The sequence below is a fragment of the Anolis carolinensis genome, chromosome 2 (genome assembly GCF_035594765.1).
Source record: "Anolis carolinensis isolate JA03-04 chromosome 2, rAnoCar3.1.pri, whole genome shotgun sequence".
In the NCBI taxonomy this organism is placed as follows: Eukaryota; Metazoa; Chordata; class Lepidosauria; order Squamata; family Dactyloidae; genus Anolis; species Anolis carolinensis.
The window spans coordinates 24,506,563-24,523,600 of NC_085842.1; the positions used below are offsets into that span (position 1 = coordinate 24,506,563).

At 41.6% G+C, this 17,038-nt stretch overlaps 1 protein-coding gene across 1 annotated transcript in view; it reads right to left on the reverse strand.

Moving 5' to 3' along the window:
* Positions 1-4,497: 4,497 nt before the first annotated feature.
* The window catches only part of LOC103278061 (uncharacterized), a 48,890-nt gene continuing 36,349 nt past the window's right edge, over positions 4,498-17,038 (reverse strand). The window contains exons 10-15 of the mRNA XM_062969317.1: positions 13,922-14,017; positions 12,422-12,652; positions 11,315-11,337; positions 8,366-8,484; positions 7,278-7,310; positions 4,498-5,230 (exon numbers count right to left, since the gene is read on the reverse strand). Of these exons, the coding sequence (XP_062825387.1) occupies positions 4,716-5,230; positions 7,278-7,310; positions 8,366-8,484; positions 11,315-11,337; positions 12,422-12,652; positions 13,922-14,017 (1,017 nt within the window). The 3' untranslated portion in view covers positions 4,498-4,715. The remainder of the gene's footprint in view (positions 5,231-7,277; positions 7,311-8,365; positions 8,485-11,314; positions 11,338-12,421; positions 12,653-13,921; positions 14,018-17,038) is intronic.

Here is a 17,038-nt window from a genome sequence, read left to right on the forward strand (position 1 = left end):
ATAAGCGAATATGTTGGACAATGAGAGATTAAGAAAAAGCCTATTAAACATCAAAATAGGTTATGATTTTACGAATTAAGCACCAAAACATGTTATACAACAAATTTGACAGAAAAAGTAGTTCATTACACATTAATGCTATGTAGTAATTACTGTATTTACGAATTTAGCACCAAAATATCACAATGCATTGAAAACATTGACTACAAAAATGCGTTGGATAATCCAGAATGTTGGATAAGTGAGTGTTGGATAAGTGAGACTGTACTGTACATAATCAAAGCGCTCCAGCCTCTGTTTAAAAATCTCCAAAGAAGGAGACTCCACCAGACTCCCAAGCAACCTATTCCATTGTGGAAAAGCTTTCACTTTTAGGAAGGTCTTTCTAATGTTTAATTTTGATGTGTGATTTCAGCTCTGGGGTCTGCTGTGCCTAGGCTCCGAAGAATCAAATGAGACAGGAACAGGATGAATGCAAGGATCACTTCGGTCAAAGGTAGATGTCAAAGAGATGGCCCTCTCAATTCAGACATGAGGCAATGGATACATACAGAAACATTCATAGAGAGTTGACAACTATTCCAATAATGGATTTTTACTGCTCTAGGTGCTGTTTGGTGCATGTTTTGATCCGAAAGTTTATTGGTTGAGGTGTGCCATCCGCTGCTGCATCCAATTGGTTTCCTTGTCTGGCAGGAAATTTAATAAATGGTCATTGCTCAGTTTGAAACTTGTGACTGTTTTCTAGGTTTACCTTCTTTGGGTGCATGGGGAAAGGAATGTGACAGGATTCAGGGTTGATGGTGTTTTATGGCTTTTATCCTCTCAACTGTAATTTCACAATGGGTCCTGGCTGAGGAAACAGTGAATGCCTCAACACCTCAATGAGTTCCCAAGGAGAGACAAAAAGCTGTGTGACTCTACAACCTTTTGGGATGGCTACGGATCAATTTATTGTTGGCTAGGAAAGGATGGACATCAGGTGGTTGTACCAACTGTCTGGAGGAGTAAAGGGATTGTTGTTGTTTTCATATCCATGTCAGGAGCGACTTGAAAAACTGCAAGTTGCTTCTGGTGTGAGAGAATTGGCCGTCCGCAAGGACATTGCCTAGAAGATGCCTGGATGTTCTACCATCCTGTGAGAGGCTTCTCTCAAGTCCCCACATGGGAAGCTGGAGCTGACAGATGGAAGCTCACCCTGCTCCCCAGATTCAAACCACTGACATTTCAGTCTGCAGTCCTGCCAGCACAAGGGTTTAACTCATGTGACTTGCCATGAGTTTTCATGACTAAGCAGGTATTCAAAGAAATTGTAGTGTTTCTTTAAATAAACTTCCTTGCTCCCGTGTTTCCTATCGCATGCCAGGAAGAAAAGTCTCATGACTCTTCCAGTTTGTCCATCCTTGTCACATGCTGAATGAATCATTTACTGGAAGTAAATTGCTTTGCCAGTGAATGCATGGAAAGTGAAAGTAATTGCGTTCTTTGTAAGAGGGACATAACTTCTGCTGTTTGGGATCCCATCCAGGATCTGTATGAGGAAGCCACTTGTTTTATTTGCCTTGACTATTTCAAGACTCTTGTGTCCTTCAAATGTAAGCACAACTTCTGCCAAGCTTCTCTGACTTAATTGTGGGAGAGGTCAGGCACTACCGGTTGCCATGCCAGGCATCTTGGATTTTAAGGGACAGTCCCATATATGAAGAAAATGTTCCGTGTTCCGTTACATTCTTTCCTGGGATGTCAATTGTTCCGTATTTCCCCTACACCATGGAAATGGGTGATGTAGAGGAAATTTCTGATCCAAACATGCTCCAATCTGAGCATGTGCTTCCGAGCTGAGCATCCAGTGGAAGTGAGTCCAGGTCCAACCAGCTTCTCCCCCTTCCCCTCCATGTCAGAGGTAGTGGCGGCCTCTTGCTTCCTTCTAGGTACCCAGGTGAAGTGGGTTCCACTCTGGGCAGCAGGAAGGGGACTCCTCCCTCTCCTGTTGCTATCAAACATAACTATAGTAAAGGTAAAGGTTTCCCCTGACATTAAGTCCAGTCATGTCTGACTCTGGGGGTTGGTGCTCATCTCAATTTCTAAGCTGAAGAGCCGGTGTTGTCCGTAGACACCTCCAAGGTCATGTGTCCAGCATGACTGCATGGAGCGCCGTTACCTTCCCGCCGGAGTGGTACCTATTGATCTACTCACATTGGCATGTTTTCGAACTGCTAGGTCGGCAGGAGCTCGAGCTAACAGTGGCCGCTCACGCCGCTCCCAGGGTTTGAACCTGGGACCTTTTGGTCTCCAACTCAGTGCTTTAACGCACTTCGCCACCGGGGCTCCTTAAACATAGCTATCCTCACCCCTAATAAAAGAGAGTCATAGTTCGGCTTTGAAATATAATTATAGGTTTCCAAGGAGACAGGGCCAGAATGAATTGCAATGGCACACATCTCTCAGATGAAGTCTTCCTCAACACTTCCCAGACCAGTTGCTGACCCCAGCCCTACGAAGTCCGTTTCACTTCTGCTTATACATTTTGGCTTAGTCCTTTTATCTAAACATGTCTGGATCAGCGCATATTCAAAGGGGTTTAAAGTCCCCCCGGTATGACAGGACCGAGTGTGGATCACATGGAGCTAAGTCCACACAAGGGGTCTCCACTGGCGTCCCCAGATATTCCAGATGGTCGCCTCGATCCCTATGCTGCATCAATGAGTGGGAGCCCCGGGGCTCCTTGGCTGGACACAGGTTCACATCAGTGGTTGTCAAAAGGACTCTGGCCTTGGTAGAAGTCTCTCTAGAGACATACAATCTCCAGTACAACAAAGTTAAAACATAATTATTGTGATGCTACAATATAGCTACATCTTTCAGGCTTTGCAAACGCTTTCTTCTCCAATCCTATACTATGTATCTTATTCTTTCCTCCATCAAACCCCCGCACATATGCAGAGAAGAAACAAAGAACAAATAAAAGAAAATAACTTTCCTATCCCTTGTGCAGCCAAGACAGACCCTCACTTCTCATTTATTTCCAAAGAATATGAACCCATGCTAAAACTTCACTTGATTCTTATTTTTATTACTTTAGATTATTCCTATAAAATATATTAAATAGAAGGCAAACCAACATAAACTATTTTACCTCTTGAGCAATTTCTGACATTCCAGGAATTCCCCCCATACCCTGGGCAGAAAGCAAGGTTTGGACAATAATCCCTTGGGACAATGTCTTTTCTGACAACCAGTTGGAGGCCATCCGTTGGCCACCTAAAACTTCCCCCTTGGGGACCCAAGCCCATTAACAAATTAATCATTAACAAATTAACTTTTCATCATAATGTTCTAAGCTCTGCTAATAAGTCATCCATAGAAAGAAAACTCCAGAACCTTTGTAAGAATCCAATTACCAGAAATGAGATCCTGACTAAGGACTTTCCATGTTAGGTCCTAAAAAGGTGCCCTGACATTGCAAATCTTGTCCTTCTGGGAGATGGAACATGCCAGGAGAGCCACTCTTGACACCACACAATCTTTGCTGAAATCTTTGCTGAAAGTACTTTCAAAAATCTGATGCATTTTTATCTTATAATGCACCAGCTTATCTGTAACTTCCCTAAGCCATGTATTGCTCTTCTTTCTCCAAGCCCCCTTTCTAAAAAATTCTGAAGAATTGAACTCTGTTGAATTGTTATTGCAAGACTTCACTATCACCTCCAAGCAAGTTCGCAATATGCAGAATTCTGACATTTAAACATTTTTTTTTTTAAAAAAAGAAAGAAACATGAATGTGAAAGTGGAAAACATGAATGGTGCCTATATCACAAAAGGAAAATCTTTCTGTAACCGCCAGAAGAAGTGTAGTGTTGGCTGATTCAACGAAGGATAATTGATCAGTAGGATGTATGCGGTGGTAAGATCACACCAGGAGAAGTGCACATCTAGAGTGCTCCGAGAAAAAAAAGGAACTGGTGGGTGAAAACGCTAAGGAAACCACTTTTTTAAAAGTTCAGAGTAGACACTTGATGCATACCAAAGGCACAATGCATCTTATGAATGAACCTATAGGGAAGTAAAGAACCACAGGTGCACAGTATGTCAGAGGCAGGTTACTCTCCTTTGTGATAAGGTCCTGTAACTTGTGAAACCTTCCTGGGAGCATGGAAAAGGAGCTTGTTTCATAGAGAGAGAAAACACTTTGACTTTTGTATTATTTGTGTTTATTTAAGCCTCCTCTCTCTCATCAGTTTTCAGGACAGAATACAGTCGATAAATCAATCTTAAAAGAATTTTAACCAGTTCAGAAACAAGTTCAAATGTATTGAAAATGCTCATCAGGAACAGTTTTACCATTGTATTATAACCATTTCAGTTTAGAAGGAAGGAAGAGGGAAGGAAGGGGGAAGGAAGGAAGAGAGAAGGGAAGGGAAGGGAAAGGTGTTTAGTAGACTGGGACTCCTGAAATCTTCCTTGGACAAATGGAAAAAGATCTCACTCAATGTATCAAAAAGAAATTTTGTATTATTTGTGTTCATTCATTAAAACAGTTCAAACCCACTCTTCTCTCAACAATTCTTAGAGCAAAATATTGTCAATAAAATAATCTTAAAAGCATTCAAAATAAAATCAGAAACAATTTTCAACATTTTAAGAACCCTTTTCAGAAATAGTTTTCCCATAACATTGTAAATCGTCCCAAGGCCTGAGAGACAGGCTTGGCTGCTTCAAGGTGAGATTTCAAGGGGATCTTTGCAATACACATAAAAGAATGGGAGGATGGTCTCTTTGGAGAATGGGACTCCTGAGAATACATAGATCTGGTCTCCTGTATCAGCATCGTAAAAGGCCACCTGGTTTGAAGCACAGTTCAGACAGACTCGGACCCGCTTGGTTTCATCACTGAGAGGCAGAACAGGGCTAGAAGGGTGGCTATCAGAATAGCTATGTATACGTTTACCCACAGTCCAGATCCCTTCCCTAGGATCAATATCAACAGGGCCTTTTCTTCTCACAGACTTCTTGGCCACCCCCACAGACCATTCCTCCTCACTTCCCACCGCAACTTCCCAGAAGTGTCTGCCTGTTGTGAATTCCTCGTGTCCTAACACATAAGTTGGGTAGCTGAATCTCTCAGGATTGTCAGGCATGAGTTCACACTTGGCTTCGAATCTCACACTTTTATGATCCTCAGACAGAACAAGACAGGAACCCGCTGTGTTTGGATCCAGAGTGACATTTGCTGTTGAAGAGAGAGAGAGGAAGATGAAGGAAAGCAAAAAGAAGGTGATGAGATAATAATTAGCACAGAAAATGGTATCACAGAAAACACTCATCTTCAAAAATCAGATTTGTTCCCCCCACAATAAAGCACCTTTCTGATAACACTATGTAACACATTTTTGTTCCTGGGTGATAAATGTCATTTCCTAACTGGTTCTATCATAAAACATGGAAAAAGTTTATTAATCTGCAAAAACTTTGCAGGACATCCTGCAGCACATTTTGTTTTAGTTTTTCAATAAATATCTAATAGAATCTCATCTAATTCAACATAGTTTGTGGCAGACACAAAGATGAAGTTTCTGGAGTAGAACAACTACTTTCAAAGTAAGTACCGCACAATTAAATAGTAAATAACACTTTCAAACTAGAAACAGCATTTTTTTTCCGGATTGTGTTACATAATGTAATTGTGACAAAGATTACTTGGAAATAAGTGGTGCATCATGAGAGTGTTCAAACCCTACTTGTATGTGCTCTCTCTAGGAAACTATTATTGGATTTTTCTCAGAAAGAGGAGCTGGATTTATGTTTCAGTTAATATTATGAGTGAGCACCTGCTGACATTGCCTTTTCTGCACAACAATTAAAGGGACAGGCACCTCTTTCACTTTTAACTCCAGCAATCCTATTTTGAAATATTATTACACTTCAAAATAGGGTTGCTGGAGTTAGAAATGAAAAGGGCACCTGTCCCTTTAATGGTTGTGCAGAAAAGACAATGTCAGCAGGTGACCTGGTTTTGTGGCAAGAAACACCTGCTGAAACTCCCTATTCTGTACAACTTTCATCCTGGCAGCCCTACCTCAGAACATTTTTGGGTGAAGATTATTGAAACAACTCATCATATGAATTAAAGACAAACATTTTTTTCAGCACATCTACACTGTAGAATTAATACAGGTTGACGCCACTTTAATTTCAATAGCACAATGCTATGGAATCCTAGGATTTGTAATTTGGCAAGACGCCAGCATTCTTTGGCTAAAAAGGGACTGAGAGGATGCCTTCCCTCATAGGCCTGGTTCATGTTGCGTGAGACTGTTTTTTCAAGAAGTCCGGACCCAAGACATGTGAGGCTTCAAAGATTTAGTGCTTTGAATTCACTGACAGTTGGTGGAGTTGTTTCAGCAAAGGGGTTTTATGTCTTATAAACTTCAGTCAACAACATTGGTGCAGTATTGATTTATTACTGTTTTCTACTCAGAATTATTCATCGTTCTGTTTATTAATGAATATTTTTGCTCTGATTGTCAATGAAGTCATATTGCAAAAATAAACAAATACACCCCTAGAATAGATAATTGCACAACCCTTCAAACTGAATGGGAATGCTGCCTAAGCCAGGCTCTGTTCCTTTAAAACAGTGGTTCTCAACCTGTGGCTTCCCAGATGTTTTTGCCTTCAACTCCCAGAAATTGTAACAGCTGGTAAACTAGCTGGGATTTCTGGGAGTTGTAGGCCAAAAACATCTGGGGACCCAAGGTTGAGAATCACTGCTTTAGAACTTGGAGCAGCTTTGTGAAAAATAGGAGTAAATATAGAGTGGATTTCATTTACCTACTGGGTCAGATCTACTGGCTGCCCCAGTTCTAGGTGTATTTTTAGTTATATCTTATTGTGTTTCTGCAGGTGCATGAGGTTGCTTAAGGCTTTGATGTTTGTTGCTGTAATTCTGTTTTTAATATTCAAAAACCTTTGGTTTTTCTGAACTATTTAATGGCCCATTCCCACAGCAGCTGCAACACTTATAGTCCCATTCTTAAGTGGGTTACATAACAGGAAAAAAATGTTATTGCTATCATTGTCATCATAGCCCCACTTTTCCGCCAGGATTGGGACCCATAAAAGTATCATCTCCATCTCACTTCTCTTTTTTAAAGATGTTTTTAGAGGTATAGTGTTCAGAACATTACTGACATGGCTCTTTTACACTGTAACATTATAGCTGTAAGAATTTTCATCACCATCTCTCCTGTTACTATTGTCTACCATTGGAAATTTACCTTTCTGAAGCTCTAATCCAGGTAACAGGTTATCTAGGAAAGCAAGAAAAACATATATAAGCCTAGACACCACATCATCTTGTTAAGAAAATATTAGTTCACCACATAGTAGAGATCTCAAATAAAGGTTTAAGTAGAAACTGAACCAAACAGTACTTGGTTATACTCAAAAAATGCTTAAAGTTTGAGTAGGCAGAACTTTCCTTTGCCTATGGCATAATTATTATTCTTCAGTAAGCTTTTCTATTATATATTTAACAATCTCAGGAGCCTCCAGTGGCCTAGGGGATAAAGGCCTTGTGACTTGAAGGTTGGGTTGCTGACCTGAAGGCTGCCAGGTTCGAATCCCACCTGGGGAGAGTGCGGATGAGCTCCCTCTATCAGCTCCAGCTCCATGCGGGGACATGAGAGAAGCCTCCCACAAGGATGGTAAAAACATCAAAACATCTGGGCATCCCCTGGGCAACGTCCTTGCAGACGGCCAATTCTCTCACTCCAGAAGCAACTCTGGTTGCTCCTGACACGTAAAAAAATAATCCCAGTTTAAATTCAGTTGTCTAAGAATGCTCTATCACTGATGTTAAGGGTCTAAGAATGTCTAAGAATGCTCTATCACTGATGTTATTAAATGAGGCTCCTAAAATGCTTGAGGGCCTACCTAGCCCCTATTGTGATCGCACCAATCCTTAGTGAAAGCGCTTTAAGAAAGCTCAGTGCACATTTAGCTTCCTGTAGGTGCAGGGACTAACTCCTGCAAAACCGTTCTTTCCCTGTCTCCATTCATTCACAACATGATGAACCTTTCCCATTTTGGTTCTACATGTACCACATTTTCAGTTGAAGAAGAAACACACAGAAAGACATCTATTTCATTAGCTGAGTAAACTTGTAGAAGCATGTTAACGAGCTGTGTGATCTCTCTCTGCATGTATGTTGACCCCATCTCATAGTTTTAACACAGAACAAAACTGTACCTGGGCCCTTCTGGGAAAAAAAATAAAATCTGGGCCATGGAGAACGAAGTTTCCCATGTCCCTTTTGGGCCAATACAGAGATTAACATAACTCCTTGCAAACAGGGTCCTTTACCTTGGAATTGCTTCATAACATCAGCTAGACCAGAATTTAGATCACAGAATTCCCAGATCTTCCATTTCAGTTCTGGAGGGAAAGCCTCTGGCTTCTCAAATGTTTCCTTCTTCTCACATCTAGTGGGAAAGAAAAACCACATTAACCCACCACAGGCTCACTGCAGAATCTTCAAGTGAGATAAAATAAAGGAACTTGAGGCAGAAAGAACATTCCACAAGGTTCAGGCAGGACTCATTAAGGAGGAGATTATTTCTCAGTTTGGCTGCTAAAACTCCCAAAGCCAAGCACTGGAGGCCCAAAATAACAGAAACTCTGTATCTTTCTGTAATTTCCTATTTACTAACCTGTTGCCAAAGTAATGCAAGGAAGAGGGAAAAATGCATGCTTTCTGACATAAGTCGTGTCTACACAGACCATACCGTGTTTCCCCGAAAATAAGACAGTGTCTTATATTAATTTTTGCTCCCAAAGATGCTCTAAGTCTTATTTTCAGGGGATGTCTTATTTTTCCATGAAGAAGAATTCACATTTATTGTTGAACAAAAAAAATGAACATTTATTGTATACTGTACAGTAGTTGTCATCACAAACCAGCATAACCAGACAAACTGTGAATCCTATCAAGAATTTCTTGTTACTACCATTATTTCCATGTACAAGACTCTATGGTACATACATTTACCGATCCTGCATGCTGTAATGTTCTGTTTGGCGGGCATGCTTCCAAACAAAAACTTTGCTAGGTCTTACTTTCGGGGGAGGCCTTATATTGAGCAATTCAGCAAAACCTCTACTAGGTCTTATTTTCTGGGGATGTCTTATTTTAGGGGAAACAGGGTAATATTTTACATATATAATGCCTTGTTAGCCAGGAATGCATTGGCTGTAACCCTATTGTGTAAAACTGGTGTAAAAATACAGTTCTAATGGACATGTGGTCACACATCTGCTGAAGCATTCAGGTGTGTAACTGAAGGTAAAGGTAAAGGTTTTCCCCTGACGTTAAGTCCAGTCGTGACCGACTCTGGGGGTTGGTGCTCATCTCCATTTCTAAGCCGAAGAGCCGGCGTTGTCCGTAGACACCTCCAATGTCATGTGGCTGGCATGACTGCATGGAGCGCCGTTACCTTCCCACTGGAGCGGTACCTATTGATCTACTCACATTTGCATGTTTTCGAACTGCTAGGTTGGCAGGAGCTGGGGCTAACAGCGGGCGCTCATTCCGCTCCCGGGGTTTGAACCTGGGACCTTTCGGTCTATAAGTTCAGCAGCTCAGCGCTTTAACACACTGCACCATCACCAGGGGCCCCGCGTAACTGAAGGGACGTGCAAAAGAAGCTGAGTCATGATGAAGTGACATTCATGACGGAGGTTGCATCATAAATCACACACTCATCCCACCTTCAAGAATAATGAACCCTGAAGTTGACTTGAAGGCAGGGGGTCCACAAAATGTATCTGCTCCCCCATATGCAATGTGAATTAAGCCTATTTAAAAAATAATAAAAAAAACCTCACCATTGAAGTACATCCTATGCAGGGATTGAAATTAGGATGGGGAATTGCAGAACACTTGTCAGGACATTGCTAACACATTTTTAAAATGCTTGCAGGAAGGTAAATAATCACCCCACAAGAGGGAAACCATGACATTCGCATGGGGACTCTCATTTTCAGAGCCTCATAGGGATTCGAGGAGAGGTTTAAAGAGCTGAGTATGTTTAGCCTGCAGAATAGAATGTCAACACATGATAGCCAAGCCATGTTTAAATATTTGAGAGGATGTCATAAGGAAAAGGAAGCAGGCTTTTTTCTGCTGTTCTAGAGACTAGGACTCAATGGAGACATGGGTTCAATTGACAGGAAAGGAGAGTCCAATTGAACATTAGGAAGAACTTTCTGACCATAAGAAATCTATTCAACAAGTGGAACTCTCTTCCGCAGAGTGTGAAGAAGGTTCTTCTTTGCAGGCTTTTAGACAGAGGCTAGATAGCCATCTGTCAGGGGTGCTTTCATTGTGCTCTTCCTGCATAGCAAAATGGTCTTGGACTGGATGTACTCAGAGGTAATGCAATAATTATCACAGCCTCTTTTGGGGGTAAAATAGACACAAAATTATGCAGTGAAATATAGTATCTTACACAAGAATTGTATTATAGTTGCACATTTAAATCCTCCATGCTTGGCAAAATGGGCTCTTCTTTGCCTCTAACACAACCACTAAATAAACCTTTCCAGGAAGAGGTAAATTTCTTTCAGCGAATTTATCACTTGCTGTCCCAGAAGTTTTGAGTTCCTATTACTGCAGCAGATAACACACCTAGAATCCTGGGTATACAACTCTCTGTTACAACTCTCTCAACTTCATGGTGCATTCCCTTAGCCAATCAGAGCCTGAGAAATCAGAGGCTCCAGACACTTTCTTGATACAGTTTTGCAGCTGGGGGAAAATGAACCATTTTCATCTTTCCAGAATGGAGCCCCCGATGGCGTAGTGGACTAAAGCCTCATGACTTGAAGGTTGGGTTGCTGACCGGAAAGCTGCCCGGTTTGAATCCCACCCGGGGAGAGCGCAGATGAGCTCCCTCTGTCAGCTCCAGCTCCATGCGGGGATGAGAGAAGCCCCCCACAAGGATGGTAAAAACACCAAAACATCCAGGCGTCCCCTGGGCAACGTCCTTGCAGACGGCCAATTCTCTTACTCCAGAAGCGACTCAAGTTGCTCCTGACACGAAAAAAAAAATCTTTCCAGAATTCCAGTATCTGATTGGCCGAGAGTGGTACCCAGGTGCCATCAAGGTATGTTACACACAGACAGCCAGACCTCCATTAGAAATGCCCTGGAGGAAGACCCTGCTCTGCAAACATGCAACTAGATCTCTGCCAAAGTCTATGTGCCTTCATCTCTTTTTAGGACACCAATGAAAATGACTAGGATCTACTTACCTCTGCAAGAGGCTCCTCACATCCTAGAAGAGAGAAGAGACACAGAAGAGGGCTGTCATTGCTCATATACCTCATTATTTGGTGAATGGGGTGGCATACTGTCCCTCTTAAAGGGTGCTTCTGTAACTTAAATATTAGGAACTACCCTTGTGCAAAGGACAATGTGCCCTAAAGGGCAACAGAGGAGAAAAGGGCAATTAGAGTTCCCCATTGTGTTCTCTCTTTAACTTGTCTGATGTCTCCATTTGCTGTCTACAAACTAAATGTCTTAAAGATCAAGATTATGATATATCTTGTACAATCAGATCACCTTTGAATATGTTGTCAAAGGTTTTCATGGCCAGAATCACAAGGTTGTTGTGTATTTTCCGTGCAGTATGGCCATGTTCCAGAAGTATTATCTCTGGAGTACTTCTGGAACATGACCATACTGTCCGGAAAATACACAACAACCACCTTTGAATATGTTGCAAAAGGCTTTCATGGCCAGGATCACATAGTTGTTGTATGTTTTCCAGGTTGTATGGCTATGTTTCAGAAGTATTATCTCCTGATGTTTCGCCCACATCTATGGCAGGCATCCTCAGAGGTTGTGGGAGGCCTGATAGAGAATGATGGGTGTTGGAATCTAGCCACATCCAGAGAACCCTGTCATTGCTTCTTCCAATCCTGTCAGATCTAGGGATGATGAGGGTCCCAACCCACTACCTATTTGATTTTATAAAAGGTCCCATTACAGTACTATATATTTTCTAATGTGACCAATTATAAAATCGTAAAGCTAAAAATGAGAATTTTGAAAAAATTGCATTAGAAAATACATAACCAGGAAATGCCAAGAACATAAGCCAGTACCAGTAGCTTATAAAAAAAATAGATTTGTCGAGAATACTCATTTCCTCTCTAGCTATTGTAGCAATTGCAGCTCAAACCAGATAGAAACAAGGAATACAACTGGAAGGTTAAGATGGCATCATAATCCTTCTCATTATATGCTTTTGGGCCTTAAGCTATGAAAGCCTAGGCTCCACTACGCCATGGCTGGTAAAAGGCTTTGTATTTGCCTTTCCATAGATAAGCAGCTCAGTTTGTACTGTTCAGACTTACCTGCAAGAGTTCAGCTGGTGGCTGCTGACATTTTTCTTTCATCTCCTGAATGAGGTTTTTGAAAGAACAGAGTTCCTGATCAAATATGGCCAAGTTTGCATCTCTTTTCGTTGCAATCTGCTTCTTCAGCAATTCCATCTGGTCCCGAAAATGTTTCTCCCGTCTTTCCAGAAACCTGTGCATTTCGGTGATTTCTCTTAAGAGCTTTGCCATCTCTGCTTCTGTCCGCTTCTGTAGTAAGCAAGTGGAAGGAGTAGGGAATTAATCATACATTTAAATAGAATGTTTAGAAAACATTGAGAGGACCACTATTCACCTTAATTATCATTCAGAAAATGAATTTAGAACAGATGTTGCTTCTCAAACAGCAAGTGACAGACTACACCTGCAAATTCCTTCTTCTTGTTGTTATAGCAGTGGTTCTCAACCTGTGGGTCCCCAGACGTTTTGGCCTTCAACTCCCAGAAATCCTAACAGCTGGCAAACTGGCTGGGATTTCTGGGAGTTGTAGGCAAAAATACCTAGGGACTCCAGGTTGAGAAGCACTGTGTGATAGTATGCCTTCAAGTCATTTCCAGTTGGCCCCCTCCCCCTAAATAGGTTATCTTGGCAAGATGTGTAAAGTATTTCACTTCCTCTGAGGCTGAGAGTGCGTTTTGCCAAGGCTATCCATTGGATTTCTATAGCCAATTGAGTATTTCAACTCTGGTTTCCAGAATCAGAAAAATAGAAAGATAGGACTGGAAGAGACCACCATCCAGTCCAACCTCCTGCCATGAAGAAACACAGAATCAAAGCTCTCCCGATAGGTGGGCATTCAGCTTCTGTTTAAAAACTCCAGAGAAGGAGGCTCTACCACCCTTCAACAATCAAACCACTACACCATACAGCTATTACATATCTCATAAATCTACAACTCCCATGACTGCATGGTACTGAAGCTTTGGTTGTTAAAGTGGTGTCAAACTGCATTAATTCTACAGTGTAGATGCACTCTTAGTCTTCTTTATGATTGGTTTTCTCTACACCATCCAAAGATTGACATTAAAGCAATGAGTTTGTAAGAACTGTCTTAATGTAAGCCTCTGGGAGATCTTAGAGTTAAAATCAAGCTCACAACAAGAATACACAGGAGACAAATGATTTATTCCTTCTTTCCACAGTTTCTCAAAGACAGTTCTAAAGTTTCCTACTCAAACACCTTGTAATATAACAGCCCATCTGCCCTCTAGTGGCCAAACCCTGTGCCCACAATCTGTTAACTGCAATTTCTATTTCCCTCATAATATATTATCTACACTACCTTCCCTATACCCAGCTTCCCTTCCCCCCACCTCCCTTCTTTATGGCAGAGAACCGAAGCAGCCAGTTCAAGGCTGATACGATGATCCTGACAGAATTGTTCTGAGAAATGAAGTTGCCTTGTGGCTCTTGATATATTTGTGTTTCACATTATGTTCTCCACATCTTTGCTCATTCGCTAATATCATTACTACTTACCAGTAGGTCTTGGCATTCTTCTTCTGTCTCTGCTTTATATCCCAGAATATTTTCTATTCCCTTCTCCAGATTTTCCTGACAACTACGCATCAAATCCTGAAGAGAAAAAAATTCAGGTTTGGTTGAGAGGTGGTTGTAAAGGGAAAGGTGAGAGAAAGAGAAAGAATGAGAGGAATTGACCAATACATTTGCAGACTGCCATCCATTTTTGTACTGGGCAAATATGTGTGACTTTCTCTTTTTGGAGCCATAAAACTAGTTACTATAAACAAGTTAAACTCATTAGTTTAAATTCATTTGGACCTAGTATATAATACAATGTATGAGATGGATGTTAATATCGGCAATACATGTCCAAATTTACCTCTATATTAAAGTAAGGAAGTGGTTATCAAGTACCGTTATCCCCACCCCTAATAAAAAGGGTTTTATAGTTAAGAATTTATAGTTTTCCAAGGGCAACAAGCCAGAATTAAATAAGTGGCCTTCTCTCTTTCGCATAAATTCTCCCAGGCCGCTCCACCTTTAGACCCCTGCCTCTCTCCTCCAGCCTCCTAACTAGAAACTATATTTTATTCCTCTTTATTTCTACAAATTTATTAAATATGTTCTATTTTATTTCTGAGACAGAAAATGTTGACCTCTACCTGACCTAGAGGCAAATTATCCAGCTGTTGTGCCACATTGGGACACAGCCCAGAAGTGGTTTAGAAACAAAAAAAAAGCTGTGGCCATTTCAACATCCTCTATTTGTCTGGCCTGGGAAAAGACATTTACATAATCCCATCATGCTTAGACATCCAAAGACAAGACTACAAAACTAGGATCAAGCAGCTACCATATTAATATATATATGCCTTTCTATATAACTTTTATCCTTTTATATAATGTATCTATTTCCCAAGTCTGAAATGTATAACCAGTACTTTTCTTCTACCTTATTCTTAAATGTACTAAATCTATCTGCACTGGCTGACCCAAGCCAAGGGCCCATCACTCAAGAATACTTCTCAGCCTCAGGCAAAGAATATAACAAAAAACTAGGCAGTAGCTCCCAAGTGCCCAACTACAGCCACCTCAATATGCATCTATGTTTACCTAGCCCAAACCAAGACTACAGAGATCTTCCATTGTTCCCAAGGGCTTGGGTTTCATAATCCCATCATCCCCACCCTGGACTCCTGTTGGTCTGGAATACCAGCACTTTCTAGAGACTCCTCTCCACCCACAGAGCTTTCTCCAGCTGGGTGGGAGGGAATTTCCAGCCACTTCATTGGAGCTCAGGCAACCAGAGATAGCGAGGGATGATTCAAACTAGAACAATGGTTTCCTGATTGTATAAAACCATTTTGAACAGTACATGTTAGTTTATGCTTGCATTTTTGGAGCAGGAGACCACAGGCATCGCTTCTTGGCCAAGAATGCAATAAAACACCTCTGTCCTTATTTATTTATTTATTTATTTACAGTATTTATATTCTGCCCTTCTCACCCTGAAGGGGACTCAGGGCAGATTACATTGCACACATAAGGCAAACATTCGATGCCATAACATAGAACAGAGACAGAGACAGACGCAGGCACAGGCGGGCCTCGAACTCATGACCTCTTGGTCATGATTTGTTGCAGCTGACTGCTAATCAGCCTGCGCCACAGCCCGGCCTTTGTCTTTGCTTCCTGGTGAGTCTTTAATCTGAAACTTTTCTTGTTAATTTTGGTTGGCGTAACATTCGCCAGGCAGTTCCTTCTCATTTTATTACAGTCTAAATTCCATATCAAAGTTTCTCTTCTCCTATCAGGAAATTCAAGGTTTTCCCACTAGCTGTGCAAAACATAAGAGATGGGCAGCCAGTTTAACCTGTGTTTCAAGGTAGCTACAAAGCAGCATGAACAGTAGGGACAGGTATGATTTCAGCCAGTTTCCTCCAAATGGACATAAACTCCATATGATCCTATAAGGAGGCTACTAGACTGGAAAAAGTTACTCTTGACTCTTTTGTATTACTGTTGTGGTGTTGACTGCAAAAATGATGTATTCATTTGAGTATTTTTCTCTTTTTTACCATCTTTGGGGCCCCTGGTGGCACAGTGTGTTAAAGCGCTGAGCTGCCGAACTTGCGGACCAAAAGGTCCCAGGTTCAAATCCCGGGAGCGGAATGAGCGCCCGCTGTTAGCCCCAGCTCCTGCCAACCTAGCAGTTCGAAAACATGCAAATGTGAGTAGATCAATAGGTACTGCTCCGGCGGGAAGGTAACGACGCTCCAAGCAGTCATGCTGGCCACATGACCTTGGAGGTGTCTATGGACAATGCCAGCTCTTTGGCTTAGAAATGGAGATGAGCACCAACCTTCAGAGTCAGTCACGACTGGACTTAATGTCAGGGGAAACCTTTACCTTTTACCTTACCATCTTTATTTAAACCCCACCTTTCTCTCCGAGGGGACTCAAGAAATCTAAAAGCCATACATTTTGATCAATTTAAAACAAAGATAAGGTAAAGGTAAAGGTTTTCCCCTGACATTAAATCCAGTCATGTTCGACTCTGGAGGTTGGTGCTCATCTCCATTTCTAAGCTGAAGAGCCGGTGTTGTTCGTAGAAGTCTACATGTGGCTGGCATGGAGCGCCATTACCTTCCTGTTTTCAAACTGCTAGGTTGGCAGAAGTTGGGGCTAACAGCGGGCGCTTACTCCGCTCCCCGGATTCGAACCTGTGACCTTTTGGTCCACAAGTTCAGCAGCTCAGCACTTTAACACACTGCACCACCTGGGGCCTTTGTTTTAAAGTGAATTTAAAAAAACACACAAAATAGTGTTGTGTGTGTGTTAGGTTAAAATACAGCTAAAATATAATAAATACAATTAAAATGCATTTTAAAAAGCACAATCCCCCTCCCCCCCCCCAAAAAAAAATCCCGCACACAACCTCTCCAGCAATGTGCCCCTTTTCATTCTCCAAATGCTTGTTGGCAAAGAAAGATCTTGACCTGCTTGTGGAAAACCAGCAGGGAAGGGGCCATCTAGTCCTTCTTGGGAGGGACTCCTTTCAAACCCATTCTGACTTTTGGGAAACCTATGGGGTTTTTGTCAAGATTTCTTCAGAGGGCGTTTCCATTGCCT